The 13,095-nt window shown below is 54.3% G+C and overlaps 2 protein-coding genes across 25 annotated transcripts in view; one reads left to right on the top strand and one right to left on the bottom strand.

Annotated features, from left to right (window-relative positions):
• The window catches only part of PLCG1 (phospholipase C gamma 1), a 30,252-nt gene extending 22,857 nt beyond the window's left edge, over positions 1–7,395 (top strand). For 2 of the 9 annotated variants that reach the window (XM_015296747.4, XM_040650776.2), the window contains exons 19-32: positions 134–314; positions 583–660; positions 1,372–1,475; positions 1,700–1,796; positions 1,873–1,945; positions 2,284–2,441; positions 2,869–2,965; positions 3,269–3,493; positions 3,961–4,109; positions 5,194–5,308; positions 5,538–5,699; positions 5,809–5,897; positions 6,333–6,520; positions 6,878–7,395. In XM_015296747.4, coding sequence (XP_015152233.2) covers positions 134–314; positions 583–660; positions 1,372–1,475; positions 1,700–1,796; positions 1,873–1,945; positions 2,284–2,441; positions 2,869–2,965; positions 3,269–3,493; positions 3,961–4,109; positions 5,194–5,308; positions 5,538–5,699; positions 5,809–5,897; positions 6,333–6,520; positions 6,878–6,920 — 1,759 coding nt within the window. In that variant the 3' untranslated portion in view covers positions 6,921–7,395. Of the gene's footprint in view, positions 1–133; positions 315–582; positions 661–1,371; positions 1,476–1,699; positions 1,797–1,872; positions 1,946–2,283; positions 2,442–2,868; positions 3,013–3,268; positions 3,494–3,960; positions 4,110–5,193; positions 5,309–5,537; positions 5,700–5,808; positions 5,898–6,332; positions 6,521–6,877 lie in introns of those variants that run through there. The other 7 variants (XM_025142415.3, XM_040650778.1, XM_025142414.3 and 4 more) reach the window with 4 other exon arrangements.
• Positions 7,396–7,536: 141 nt separating this feature from the next.
• Positions 7,537–13,095, bottom strand: part of ZHX3 (zinc fingers and homeoboxes 3) — a 35,544-nt gene continuing 29,985 nt past the window's right edge. For all 16 annotated transcript variants that reach the window (XM_040650783.2, XM_015296752.4, XM_040650781.2 and 13 more), the window contains one exon: positions 7,537–12,721. In XM_040650783.2, the coding sequence (XP_040506717.1) occupies positions 12,711–12,721 (11 nt within the window). In that variant the 3' untranslated portion in view covers positions 7,537–12,710. The remainder of the gene's footprint in view (positions 12,722–13,095) is intronic.

Below are 13,095 nucleotides of genomic sequence, written 5' to 3' on the forward strand. Positions count from 1 at the left end.
GCAGACACACCCCTGTGGTGTGACGCACCTGCACTGGGAGATGGCTGCATGCAGCAGCCTGCTTGGGTGCCTTTATTTTGGGTCAGACCCTCGGTCACATGCCAAGTAGCCCCTCTCCCTCCCCACATGCCAGAGCGGAAGGGAAGATCAAGCACTGCCGTGTGCAGCAGGAGGGCCAGACCGTGCTGCTGGGCAACTCTGAGTTCGAGAGCCTGGTGGACTTGATCAGCTACTATGAGAAGCACCCGCTGTACCGCAAGATGAAGCTGAGGTACCCCATCAACGAGGAGACGCTGGAGAAGATAGGGACAGCGGTGAGTGCGGGCAGCTTTCAGGAGGGCTCAGCCAAGGGTGGCTTGTGAGCTGATGCCTTGAGCAGCATTGTGTACCCATCTCTTATTGCCCCGCTGCTACCTGTTGCTTGAGCAAGGCTCCAGGGAGTGTGGGCCATGCATGTTGCTCCGTACAGTATCACGGAAGCACAATGTGCCCTCCCTGGGGTGTTTTCCCCCTCTCCCCCAAGGCAGGGCCCCGTTGCCTTGCCAAGCTGCAGCTCTCATCACTGGCCCTTTGCTTTCGCAGGAGCCGGACTACGGAGCGCTCTATGAGGGGCGCCATCCTGGCTTCTACGTGGAGGCCAACCCCATGCCAACCTTCAAGGTATGTCCCACTGCGTCATGCTGCAAGCTGCAGGGCTGACTGCTCCCCATCCCCTTCACCCCCCGCCCCATCTCCTGGGCTCTGCAGCGGTCGGTGAGGATGGGGGAGGACCTTCCATAGGGTAGATAAGACCCAATGCCTTTTGCTGCCATCTGCTCTTCTCTCAAAGCTGCTGAGTTTCATCCCCAAACAAATGTTGTTCTTACTGAGAACTCCTTGGAAGATGAAGACTGGGTTTGTCTCCAGCTCAACCATACTAGGCTGAGTATCTGAACCAGTCTGGGTTTGTTATTCAGTTAAAAATGAAAATATCCTGATGAATCAGAGTTCTTCCACATGCTTTTCTATGCCAGGCTCGGTGGCACTGTGCCTGCCCTGGTCTGCAGGCTTTCTGGAGAAATTCACTGTGCAGCAGTTTCTTTTGAGGCCTTCATGGCACTGCAGCCTTCATTTTCAGTGGTTCAGGGAGGACATCTCAGCCTCCAGCTCTGAATTTCACTCTGTTGATCCAGCCAGCATGCAGAGCTTGCCTCAGCCCCAGCTCCCAACCCCTTGTAGGGCCCAGCATCCCCAGGGCCTGAGCATTCAGCAAGTGCCTCCATTTCCCAAAAGCTCTTTTATTTGGCACATCATACCCCCATGGTGTGGGAGGTGACCTCCTTGTCCCTGTGCCATGCCCAGCCTCGCTGAACTCCCCTCTCCTCTACGCAGTGTGCAGTCAAAGCTCTGTTTGACTACAAGGCGCAGCGAGAGGATGAGCTCACCTTCACCAAAAATGCCATCATCCAGAACGTGGAGAAGCAGGAAGGAGGCTGGTGAGTCAGTTCTGACCCTCCCTTTTCCCTGGAGAATGCAATCAAAGCACGGTGTCACCTTGTGTGTCCCCTTTGGGGTGGGGATTGCCCACAAACTGCACAGCCCCAAATCTCCTGAACCCTGGAAGTGGGTGGCACAGCGTCAGCATCCCAGGTGACTGTGGAGTCAGCACGACCCAGGGTCCCCCAGTGGGCACTGATGTGTCTCCTTCCCTCTCCCCCAGGTGGAGGGGAGATTACGGTGGCAAGAAGCAGCTGTGGTTCCCTTCCAACTACGTGGAGGAGATCAGCAGTCCCAACAGCCTGGAGCCGGAGCGGGAGGTGAGCTGGGGGCAGGCGGTGGGGAGCAGCGTGTGCACGTGGTGCCTGGTGTGACGGTGCTGTGCTTTGCTCCCAGCAGCAACTGGATGAGAACAGCCCCCTGGGAGACCTGCTGGGAGGTGTCCTGGATGTGCCGTCTTGCCAGATCGGTGAGCACTGGGAACCACAGCATCGTAGGGGTGGGAGGGGGACCTCTGGAGATCATCTGGTCCAGCCCCAAGGAAGGGGTGGAGGAAATGCTTTGCTCTGTTAGGGGGATTTTGTGGGCTGAAGGGCTTCAGCCTCTGGGCACCTCGTGCCTGAGCACGTGGCCACTGTGCATGCTTGGTGGGCTCAGATGCTGGGTGTGGGGCATCTCCCCAGGGCCCAAACATTTGGTGGTAGGGGGCAGCCCTCTGTGCTGTGCTGAGGAGCTGTTCAAGGGTCCCTCAGTGCCTGTCCCCTCCCACTGTGGTGTGACCATTCTTCTGCTCCCTCTCCCACGCAGCCATCCGCCCCGAGGGAAAGAACAACCGCCTGTTCGTCTTCTCCATTAGCATGGCCTCAGCGTCACGCTTGTCCCTTGATGTGGCTGCTGATACACATGAGGACTTGATGGACTGGGTGAAGAAGATCCGGGAAGCAGCCCAGACGGCTGATGCACGGGTGAGTTTGGAGAGCCCTTGGCAGTGGAGCGAACTTCAAGGATTCCCAGGTTGCATAAAGGGAGGTTTGGTTGGTGGAGATGGCAGTGAAGTGGCTGCCGGCACCTCCATGCAGTGCTGACCGTGGCTGGTGAGCTGGGTTGGCCCACACTGCTACCCTGACAGGAGGTAATGGTCTTAAATTGTGCCGGGTTGGATATTAGGAAAAATTTCTTCTCCGAAAGACTGTTGGTTCAGTGGCACAGCTGCCCAGGGAGGTGGTGGGGTCACTGTCCCTGCAGGTGTTCAAGAACCGTGGAGATGTGGCACTGAGGGATGTGGTCAGCGGGCATGGTGGGGTGGGTTGGGGTTGGACTTGGAAAAGACCTATAAGATCACCAACCTTCATGATTCTGTGATTCTATGAGACTTCTCTGTTCTCCTGGCAGCTCTCTGAAGGGAAGATGATGGAGAGGAGGAAGAAGATCGCCTTGGAGCTTTCAGAGCTAGTGGTCTATTGCCGACCCGTGCCCTTCGATGAAGAGAGTGAGCACCTGCTGGGCCCGTGGCCAGCACAGGCAGCCACTGTGGTGGTACAGACCCTGCTGTGAAGGTTTCATTGCACTGCTGCTGAGATGTGTCACCATCCGGAGCAGCCCCAGGGAGGGAGGCAGGGAGCCTTTGGTGTTTATCACCCATCTAATGCTTTTAAGGGCAGAGGAGGGGTTGCATGTGCCTGGTAGTGTCTGAGCCAGCACAGAATGTGCTCCTGTCCAGGGGCTGGATCGCTCCGTAGCAGCTGCTTTCCATCGCTGCCCCTGGCTTACACTGTGCTCTGCCTCCTCCCAGAGATCGGCACGGAGAGGGCCTGTTACCGAGACATGTCCTCCTTCCCTGAGACCAAGGCAGAGAAGTACGTCAACAAGATCAAAGGCAAGAAGTTCCTGCAGTACAACCGCCTGCAGCTCTCCCGTATCTACCCCAAGGGCCAGCGCCTCGACTCCTCCAACTACGACCCCCTGCCCATGTGGATCTGCGGCAGCCAGCTGGTGGCCCTCAACTTCCAGACCCCTGGTGAGAGCAGCGGGCAGGGGAGGGGGTCCTCACATGCACCCTGTGGCAAATACAGGGGCGAGGAGGGTCCTGCAGCCCCCGCTCTGTGTGCCAGGTCCCGCTGGGAGCGCACTCATCGACCCACCAGAAAAAATGACTTTCATATTTGTTTCTGCTGGGTTTCCCATTGCTTTTGTGAATTGAAGCATCTTGCAGGTTGGTTTGACAAGCTGAAAGGAGAGGGAGGGGGCGAAAAGGGGATGACTGGTGGAGCACAGGCCCCCTGGGCAGGATGCATGTGATGCGTGCGTGGGCTGAGCAAGGCCGTGCTGCACAGGGTTCTGGGGGCTTGAGCCTCATGCCAGGCACAAAGAACACAGGTGCAAAGAGCATAGGATCTAGGCGATGATTGAAATCCCTTCCAGCTCAAGGCATTCTGTGATCCCATGACCTCCTCCACCCACCTCCTCCCTCCCTGTGCTCCCCAGACAAGCCCATGCAGATGAACCAGGCCTTATTCCTGTCCAGCGGGCAGTGTGGGTACGTCCTGCAGCCGGCCAACATGCGGGACGACATCTTCGACCCCTTTGACAAGAGCACGCTGCGGGGCGTCGAGCCGCTCTCCATCTCCATCGAGGTGAGTACCAGCCTGAAGCCAGCCCGTGGCTGCTGCTTTGCAGCGGGGCACCCTGAGCCCTGTGGGGTGCTACACTGCACCCCACTACCTCCGTGCCCAGGATCCCAGTGCCAGTAGGTGGCAGTCATGCACTGTGCTGTGCCACATCCCTGCCAGGGCAGTGACACAGTCATGCCTTGTGCCCTGTGCTGGTAAGTGCTCGAGGTGGCTGCCTTGCTGTGCGCTCAGCCCATTCAGGGAGGGCCATTCAGCCCTGTTCCTACTCATACATGGTTGCACTGCAAATGTTGGCCAAGGCTGGGGCACCCAAGAGAGCCACTGCCCTGCTTGGGGAGGGCATGACATGGGCAGAGAAATGGGGCACCATTCCTCTGTGACTTCCATTTACCAAAGTGCTGCCCCTCAAACTCTTCCTGCCTCTTGGGGTGGAGCTGCAGCCTCCAGGCATCAAGGGACCCCCTGCCAGAGCCGTCTACTCGAAGAGATGAGCTCAGCCTCTTGTCCCTTGGCAAAGCTGCCTGGTGTCCCCACCAACACCAGCTTTCATGGATGGAGAAGCTGCCTGGAGCGCAGCGTGACTCAAAGCATGTGATGTGGTGCTGGCAGTGCCTCCCCCTGCTCCGGCAACATATGGCCCTTGGCAGGAGGAGCGGGGAGCTGTGCTGTGAGGAAGCAGGTTGTCCTTTGTGCTGAGCACTCACTGCTGCAGGCAGAGGGGAGGAACAGCTTCTTCCAGCCAAAGCGATGGGAGCGAGAAGTTCTGATGAAGCCATGGGTGCCCGGTGCCAAGCTCCAGCCATGGGGCTGAGCCCAGCTTGGGGGAGTGGTGCCATGGTCGCAGCTGGGCTGTGGGACTGCAGCAGGACTGCAGGCAGCTGAGCTGCCTTGCTGCTGGCTTCAGGGCAAACTGCAGACTGGTGACATGCAGCAGTTCCACATCTGGGAGCTGCATCCCTCTGGTGTCAGCATCTCTCTCCACTTAGTGCAGCCCGGGGAGGGGGGAGTTGTCTAGACAGCAAAGTTCTGTGTATACAAACAAGTCTTTTCCTTGGCTCCCAGCCTTCACTCCATCTCTGTTCCCCAGGTCCTGGGGGCCCGGCACCTCCCCAAAAACGGCAGAGGAATCGTTTGTCCCTTTGTGGAGGTGGAGGTATCTGGGGCAGAGTACGACAACGCGAAGCAGAAAACAGAGATTGTGGGTAAGTGTGGAAGGAGAGGTGGCACGGCTGGGCTGGTTTCCCCCAGATGCAGCCCTTCTGCTGGCTGCAGTGCTAGCAGGAGCTTGGCAGCAATGGGGAGGGCTGGGGGTGATGCTCAGACACCCGCACACCAAGGGGAGAGGTGGGGTTGGGGCCTCTGTCCCCCACCTTTAAGGGGGGGAAGGAGCAAAGCTGGGGCTGCCCTCTGACTGCGGCATTCTGTGCACAGCGGACAACGGCCTGAACCCCCTCTGGAGCCCAAAGCAGTTCCACTTCCAGGTCAGCAACCCCGAGTTTGCCTTCCTCCGCTTCGTGGTGTATGAGGAGGACATGTTCAGCGATGAGAACTTCCTGGCCCAGGCGACCTTCCTGGTGAAAGGCTTGAAGACGGGTAAGAGCTGGGGGCCGCTGTGCATGCTGTGTTGGTGCTCATCCGTTTGCTGAGCACAGGGCAGTCAAGGAGCTGTGCTGCAAACAGCGTGGGGCTGTGTGTGCTGCAGGGTTCCGAGCCGTACCCCTGAAGAACAACTACAGTGAGAACCTGGAGCTGGCTTCCCTGCTTGTCAAGATCGACATCTTCCCCAGCAAGGTGAGAGGGCGTTGCTGCACCCATCCTCCAGCATGGAGCTGTGCTGTCCTGGCTCCTGCTCCCATCCAGTCCCTGGGCTCAGGGCCATGCAGAGGGGCTCTTGGAGATGGATGTTTCTTTGATTTTTTTCACCTAAACTCATGCACTGGAATGGGTTGTCCTGGGGGGGGGTGGTGCGTCCCTGCAGGTAGTTTGGGGGCTGCGGTCGTGGCAGTAGGAGATGTGGCTTAGAAGGGGGGAGGTCCAGTTGGTGGTTGGACTTTGTGATCTCAAGGGTGTTTTCCAACCTATGAGTCCATTTTGGTGGGAGCCCAGGATGGGGCTTCCAGTACTTGAAGCCTGGGACACCATAGGTTAACTCTGGGGCCCAGGGCGGCCCTGCCTTATAGCTCTGCACCATCCCAACCCCTTTGCTGCCCTGTGCTCTGACCCAAGCAGGAGAATGGTGACATCAGCCTCTTCGGTGGCTCCGTGCTGCGGGAGCGAGGCGGGGACATGGCCAGCCAGCTGCTGGCCAGCAGAGCCAGGGATGGCTCCTTCGAGGTGCGGTACCAGCAGCCCTTTGAGGACTTCCGCGTGTCACAGGAGCAGCTGGCGGAGCACTTCGAGAGCCGGGAGCGAAGGTGGGCCAGCAGGCAGGGGAGACCCACCCTGAGCACTGGGGTCCTTGGGGGGCAGGCTGTGAAATGCAGCCTCCTGCGGGAGCTGAGCTGCAGCCGTGTCTGCTTTCTTGAAACCCTAAATTAAGCTGGGGAGTGATGGCAAGGCTCGGGGGGTTCATGGCTGAAGGGTTGGGGTGAGGGTGATGGGATGCACATATAGGGGGAGAGCTGCGAGCTGTTGTGCTGCTCCGGCATGGGCATAGGGGCCGGAAATAGAAATCTCAGAGTGGTGGGAGCTCAGTGTGGGGCACACAGAGCACTGGAGTGGGGCTGCAGCACAGGACCTGGAAGCACTGTGTGCCCTCTGTGTCCCCACAGGGTGCTGCGAAGGACCAGGGTCAACGGGGACAACCGGCTGTAGGGCCGGCGGGGAGCACCTCCCGTGCCTGTGAGTCTCACGGCACGCTGCGAACTGGTTTCTATGGAAACGGCACTGCTATGGCCTACTTTCAGGCAGCTTTTCCAGTTTCTCTGCTGAAGTGTGTTTGAGCGGAGAACTAAAAAAAAAAAAAAAAAAAAAACAGGAAAAAAAAAAAACAATAAACGACCAAAAAAAAACCCACCCAAACACCCACCCGCCCTTAAGGAAGTGGATGGATGCGCACAGCCTGCCAGCTGCTGGGGTGAGAGACAAACCTGTCCGTAACCACAAGGAATGGGGCAAGCAGAACACCCAGCACTGCACCGCCATCCCACCGCCCCTCTCCTGTCTCGGGGTGCACGGGGCTGGGGGCTGCGGGCCCCCCTTGTAGCACTGCCTCCTCCGGGGCAGCAGCAGCCCCACAGCTCCATGGCCACTAGCTTAACCTCCAATAAACGTGTCAGTGTTACGTGCATACCGTCCCGTTTTGCTGCCCTCGGGAGGAGGGAGGGGGAGCAGCCCCAGGGTTACAGCTGGGGGGAGAACGGGTGGTTGTATGGCTGCAATGTGGGGGGGCTCGTGGGGATGCAGCCCCCCAAGCACCAGCCGACTCTCATTCGTATTTGACGCTCTTTATTTAGGAACAACCAAAAATGTCTGGTTTCATTTCAACAAACTGTACAAGCAAGCTCTTTCCCTCTCCCACCCTCACGTTCACATATACAAAAGGAAGGGGAACTTGCCGTTCACTTCTCAGAAGTGGCATTGTTGCTACAGGGAGTTCATGCCCTCGGCATGAGAGCAGTAAAGTCCATAGCAGTGCAAGCTACCCCAGCCCGAGTCACAGCCACAGCCCACAGCCACAGGCAGCTTCACTTTTGTTTTGTTTTGTTTTCTCTTTAAAACCTTTACCAAAAGTAAAAACTATTCCCTGTCTCGCCCGGCTGCCAAGGTGACCATCTAAAATCGTGGTCTTAAAAAACAGTAAGAACCTACAGGAACCCCCCGGTACAAAGACACCGCAGAGCCGCTGCTCTGCCCCCCGCCGCACGGCCACCCTTATGAAAGGTCCCGGTGCAGCTACAATTACATTTTCCTTTGGATAAATCCAAGCAAAAAAAAAAAAAAAAAAAAAAAAAAAAATTCCAGGTCATTCAGCACCAGCATGATTTCTAAATAATAATAATTAAAATTAAAAAAAAAAAAAAAAAGAGACCCCATCCGGCTGACTTTGTGGTCTGCTGAGAAACAAAGTGATCAACACGCTGTTCCCAAAGTCTCTCTTTAGTGCAATGTTAGTATGTGCAAGGGGGATCACAGCCACGTACCCATTAACACCGCCAGCCAGATGGGGCAGACAGAAAGTGCAATTTTTAGCAAGAAGTTCTCTATGCCACAGATTCCTAAGCCCAACCTTCGCTAGCACCAGTGAGCAAGAGCCCTGCTGACCTGCCCTCCATCCACGGCTTTGGCCGATCCACACGTGGCCAAGGGCAGCCAGTGGAGCACTCTGCTGCAATAGGCAATGAGAAAAAAAGAAAGGGATAACCACTGCTGCTTTGGTAACAGCGCTCACTTGCTCTGCTCTCATGGCCTGCCATGCCAGTGCAGCATTCCTGGCACGCACTGCTGCCAGCAGGAGACACAGCACTAACTGAACTTGCAGGAAAAAAAAAAATCAAAGTACAGCTTGCAAGGCCATCCCCATTGCCTGATCTTTCCCTGCTGGTTTTGAGATCAACTGAGAAATTAAAGTGGAGGTTATGCAGTGAGCTGAATCAGATGGATTTGAAAAGAGTGAAGCCACAGTTATCTGGGAAGCAGGAGAAAGAAACGCTGCAATCTGTGCCTAAGTGCTGATGTTGTCCTTCCCTTCTGATTCCCAGTGACCCCAGCAGCTTCCAAACATCTTCTGGTCACATCTCTGACCTGTCTCTGAGAGAGGGACTGCAGGGAAGGAAGAGCGCAGAACTTCCCCCATGACCAAAAATCATGACTTTTCATTAAAAAAATAAACAAAAAGTGGCCCGAACGTGGGATGCAAAAGCAGCCTAGCAAACATCAGCCAAGCAGATATCCTGCAGCTCCTGCTCTGCGTGAGCGCTGCTGGGCCAGGCTGCAGCTCTGCACTGAGCTGTGGGGGGGATCAGATCACAGCTGCCAGCAGTGCCCAAGAGAATCCCCCAGCTGGAGGGGACACAGCCACCTTAAATACCTGCACTGGAGCTCTGGGTGCTGACCCTGGTGCAGGACACGTGGCTATGTTCACTCCATGGCTGTGAGCCTGATGGGCAGCAGCGCTCAGCTCGCAGACAGATGGGAACAGGAGCCTGTAAATCATGCTTTAGTGCTCTGGTTCAAAAAATAATAATTTAAAAAAAAAGGAATGATCTCCAGGATGCTAGTTAGGGAACAGAAGAATCAGCAACCCACGTAGAGCACAAAGCATATGTAGAAGTGAAACAGCTTGGCTGCTGCTGTGGATGAATCTTGCACTGGGAGAAGCAGAGCCCTGTAGGTGAGCGAGTGGGGCACAGCACAGATCAGGTTATTAAGCAATCGGATTGCAACCTGAATCTAAGCAGCCTCAGAGACAGAAGTAACAAGATTCACATGGATTACAAAGGATGCTCAGTGCTGTGCTTACTGAGCCCAAGCTCACACACAGCTGATGGAGGTGAAGAAAGTAATTTCCCTTCCCTACTGATGCTGGCTACATGACCTCTATTCTACGTTCCTCCTTTCAAGTCAAGACATCGTCATTGATTCGATGACGATAAATATTCACGCTAAGAGCAGGACTGCAGTGACACCTCCCCTCACCACCAGGAGAGCTGTGCTGGGACTGGTGAGCCCCCTCCACTATTTCAGTTCCAGATGCAAGCACACAGTTCCTGATGTCCTGCCCCTAACCTCGGTCTGTTAGGAGATGACACCTGCTTCTCTTTAGCTTCACAACTGATGCGATAGGGAAACAGAGGAGCACGGAGCTTAAACCCTCTCACCTTCAGCTTATACTTCCACGGAGATTTCAAGTCAACTAAAAACGCAGCTAACGAGGAATGTGTGAGAGTCAGAAAGCAAACTCAGTTACTTTTTGGTGTTGGTTTTTGTCCTTACGTCTCCCCGCCCCGCACAGCTCAGCCCTACGGACGGGGGGAGCCTGCATGGAACCACTTCTTAGAATTCCTCTGCCCCAAAAGAAAGAAAACTCCTGCTGTGCTTGTATGAATGCATGCAGACAAAGCTCAAAACCCTCAGCAGCTTCCAACCCTCAAGGCTGTTTTTCTGTGTACACCGGGAAATTCTCCCTCTAGCTCGCAAGGCTTCTCATTTTGCTGGAAAACTGGCCAAAAAACAACCCAAGTGCAAAACGTTTCAGCTAGTGCATGGGAAAACAGTTCCAAGGGACCACTCCACACCATCATCCTTAAGCATTTCTGTAGATGAGCGGGGATCACTCTTCCAATTAGCCACAGGCCTTTAAGTGCACACCAAAATCCCACAGAAAACCGCCTTGAATGGGCGAACTACATTTCCAACATAGTTATATAGCGAGTAGTTAGTAGAAGTGTACATTTTTAATGTACCTCTTAACGCAATAAAGAATCAATGGCATATCTGAACTGTATATATGTGTACTTAAATAAACCTGCACGTACATAGACAATAGTAAATTACCTACCTGCATTTGTTCTCTGAAGGCAGCACTGGACATGCACCCACGCTCCATTCTGGCAGCCTTGTCTCTGGCAGCACCCCTCTGTCCCCCATCACCTGGGCATTGTAGGGTAGAGGTGGCATCACTGCCGTGCCTCCAACCAAGGCATGCAGGCAGCAGTGCTGCCGCAGAGAGGAATCAGAGCCTGCTCTAGCTCATGGCATCCTGGGGAGGATCTGTGACTGCTAAGGGGGTTACAACAACACGTCTGCATCTGAGCGCCCACCAGGCGGGCATGTACCGTGAGAACCCCCTGCAGCAGAGGGAGCTTCTCCCACAACGTCAGGCAGGCTCGTGAAGAGGGGACAAAGAACGAGCTGGAAAAGCAAAAGCAATTAAAGGTAGAAATCAGACACCATCTTTGGAAGAGGTTCTGAAAGAGCTTTTTGTTTTTAAAACAGATTTTTTTTGTAAACCTCTGGATTGGATCCTTTGAGGCTTGCTACCCACCCTTCTAATAAATATCATTTACCACCAACAATAAAGTCTCCCACATTAAAAAGCTCTCACTAAATAAAACCCTTCTACAGAAAAAGCTTGGCAAAAATAAGAAGCTGTGACTACTCTCCATAAATACATCAGCGGGTAAACACCAAAAACTATTTAAGTTAAGGGACAATGTTGGCTCCAAAACAAACCAGGAACGAACCGGCCACGAATTAATCCAAACTAGAAATTTAAAGAAAGTTTCTAACCATACAAAGGCAGCGGAGCTCTGGAGCAGCCTTCCAAGAGCAAAAGTGAAGGCAAGACATGGAACCAATTTTGAGCTGGGAAGCGATCCGTTTACGACAGGACGGTCTGACACAGCACTTGGCTGGGCTGTAGCTCAGTCCTCCTCTAGACCTTGTGTTCTGTTAGGGAGGGATATTAAAAAAGGCTTCAAGCAGCCACATCACGCAGCAACCACCGAGACAAGGGGAGCACATCAAAAAAGGAGCAGGGTGTGGAAGCAGAGAGGTTAACAGAGAAACCTGCGTGGCTCTGTCATGTGAAGGCAGAACTGCTGTGGATGGAAAAAACCAAAAGATGGAAAAAAGCAAATACTTGAAGTTATCAGCACCGCTGCTGGAGGATCACTCATAGTCACAGAGGGCTGAAAGTGGGAAACTTCCCGACTGCTGCTGCCTCGCAGAGCCCTTGGAGACAACAATGGCTTGAACCACTCTCAGCAGCTCTGTGCTTCTCCGTATTTGTCCTCTGAAGAACAGCTTGTTCTCTCCGAACAATGAAAAGGATTCCAGGTCAGGATGGAAAAATTATGATGTGCTAGTTCTCAGTGATTAAAGGGAGACTTGGAGATTGAACAGCCTGCTGCAGTCAGTCTCCAACTGCAAAAGGGAATGTGCTTTCAGCCAACAAGGGACAAACAACACCGAACTCCCTCTCCTGGGTTTGCTGCTGCTTAATGGAGAGCGTGCAATGCTAAATTTGACCTCACCCCTCAGGATGAACACTGAGCTCCCACCTGGCCTCAGTACAAGACTGGCAGCTTCTTTCTCAGGTACCTTTCCTGACATGCACCCACACATACACACACGTATGCGTCCTGCAGAACTCTTCAATGCCAGAGCTTAGGGACTGAAAAAGGCAGAGAGGTTATATGCAGCCATGCCAGCCTTTAGAGAACAAACACCTTAACGGACAGATGAAAAAAACGTATTGTGCCATAATAGTCCATATCTAAGCAATGACCTTGTTTACACAATGTCTGAGATTCGTTATGCTTGTATAGGCAGCTGTAGGCATCCGTATATGAGTATGAAATCTGAAAGTTCGTCCACTGAAAAGCAAACAAGAGCATCCTATTTCCTGGGTGCGAGCTGAGCCCGCAGCCCCCATCTCTGCCAGCCCTCAGCTGTCTCCTGGGCTGGGCCAGAGCTCTGCACTCAGTGCCCAGTTTGCACTCGCACTTCTCTCTCGTGCTGCACTCAAAGGTCTCATTTTATGGCAGTGCTTTATCACCATGTCCTGCTCCTGACGTCTGTATCACACCGGCCCATCAACTTCTTAAAGACCAAAAACTCCTCAAAGGTAAGAGTGGATCCTCTGGGACAAGTGGTTTGAGTTCAGTCTGTTTCTAGGAAAAAAACACAACACAGGTGTCAGAGATGCTCCAGCATGCTGCAGGTGCCTGCGGCAGGGGAACAGGGGGTGCAGGTGCACCTTGTGATAGCAAAACCAGGAGCCCTGATGGAACAGCTGCAGAGAAAAGCCAGCCCCAGCTTCCAGCTGGGATTGAGTGGGACACCCGAAATCCTTCTGGGAGCAGGGCTGCATCCTGCCCAGTAGCAGGACATAGAAGGAACCTCTGTGTGGCTATATGGCAGAAGGCCATGTTGGAGGGTGCCAGCAGGGACACAGTGTGGAAACCTCCTCTCTTCTGCACATGCCTTTCAGAAGTAAGTTCTAGAGAAGGGACATAAGATGTACATGCCACGCTGGCCCTGCACG

Source organism: Gallus gallus, chromosome 20 (assembly GCF_016699485.2).
Source record: "Gallus gallus isolate bGalGal1 chromosome 20, bGalGal1.mat.broiler.GRCg7b, whole genome shotgun sequence".
Lineage (NCBI taxonomy): Eukaryota > Metazoa > Chordata > Aves > Galliformes > Phasianidae > Gallus > Gallus gallus.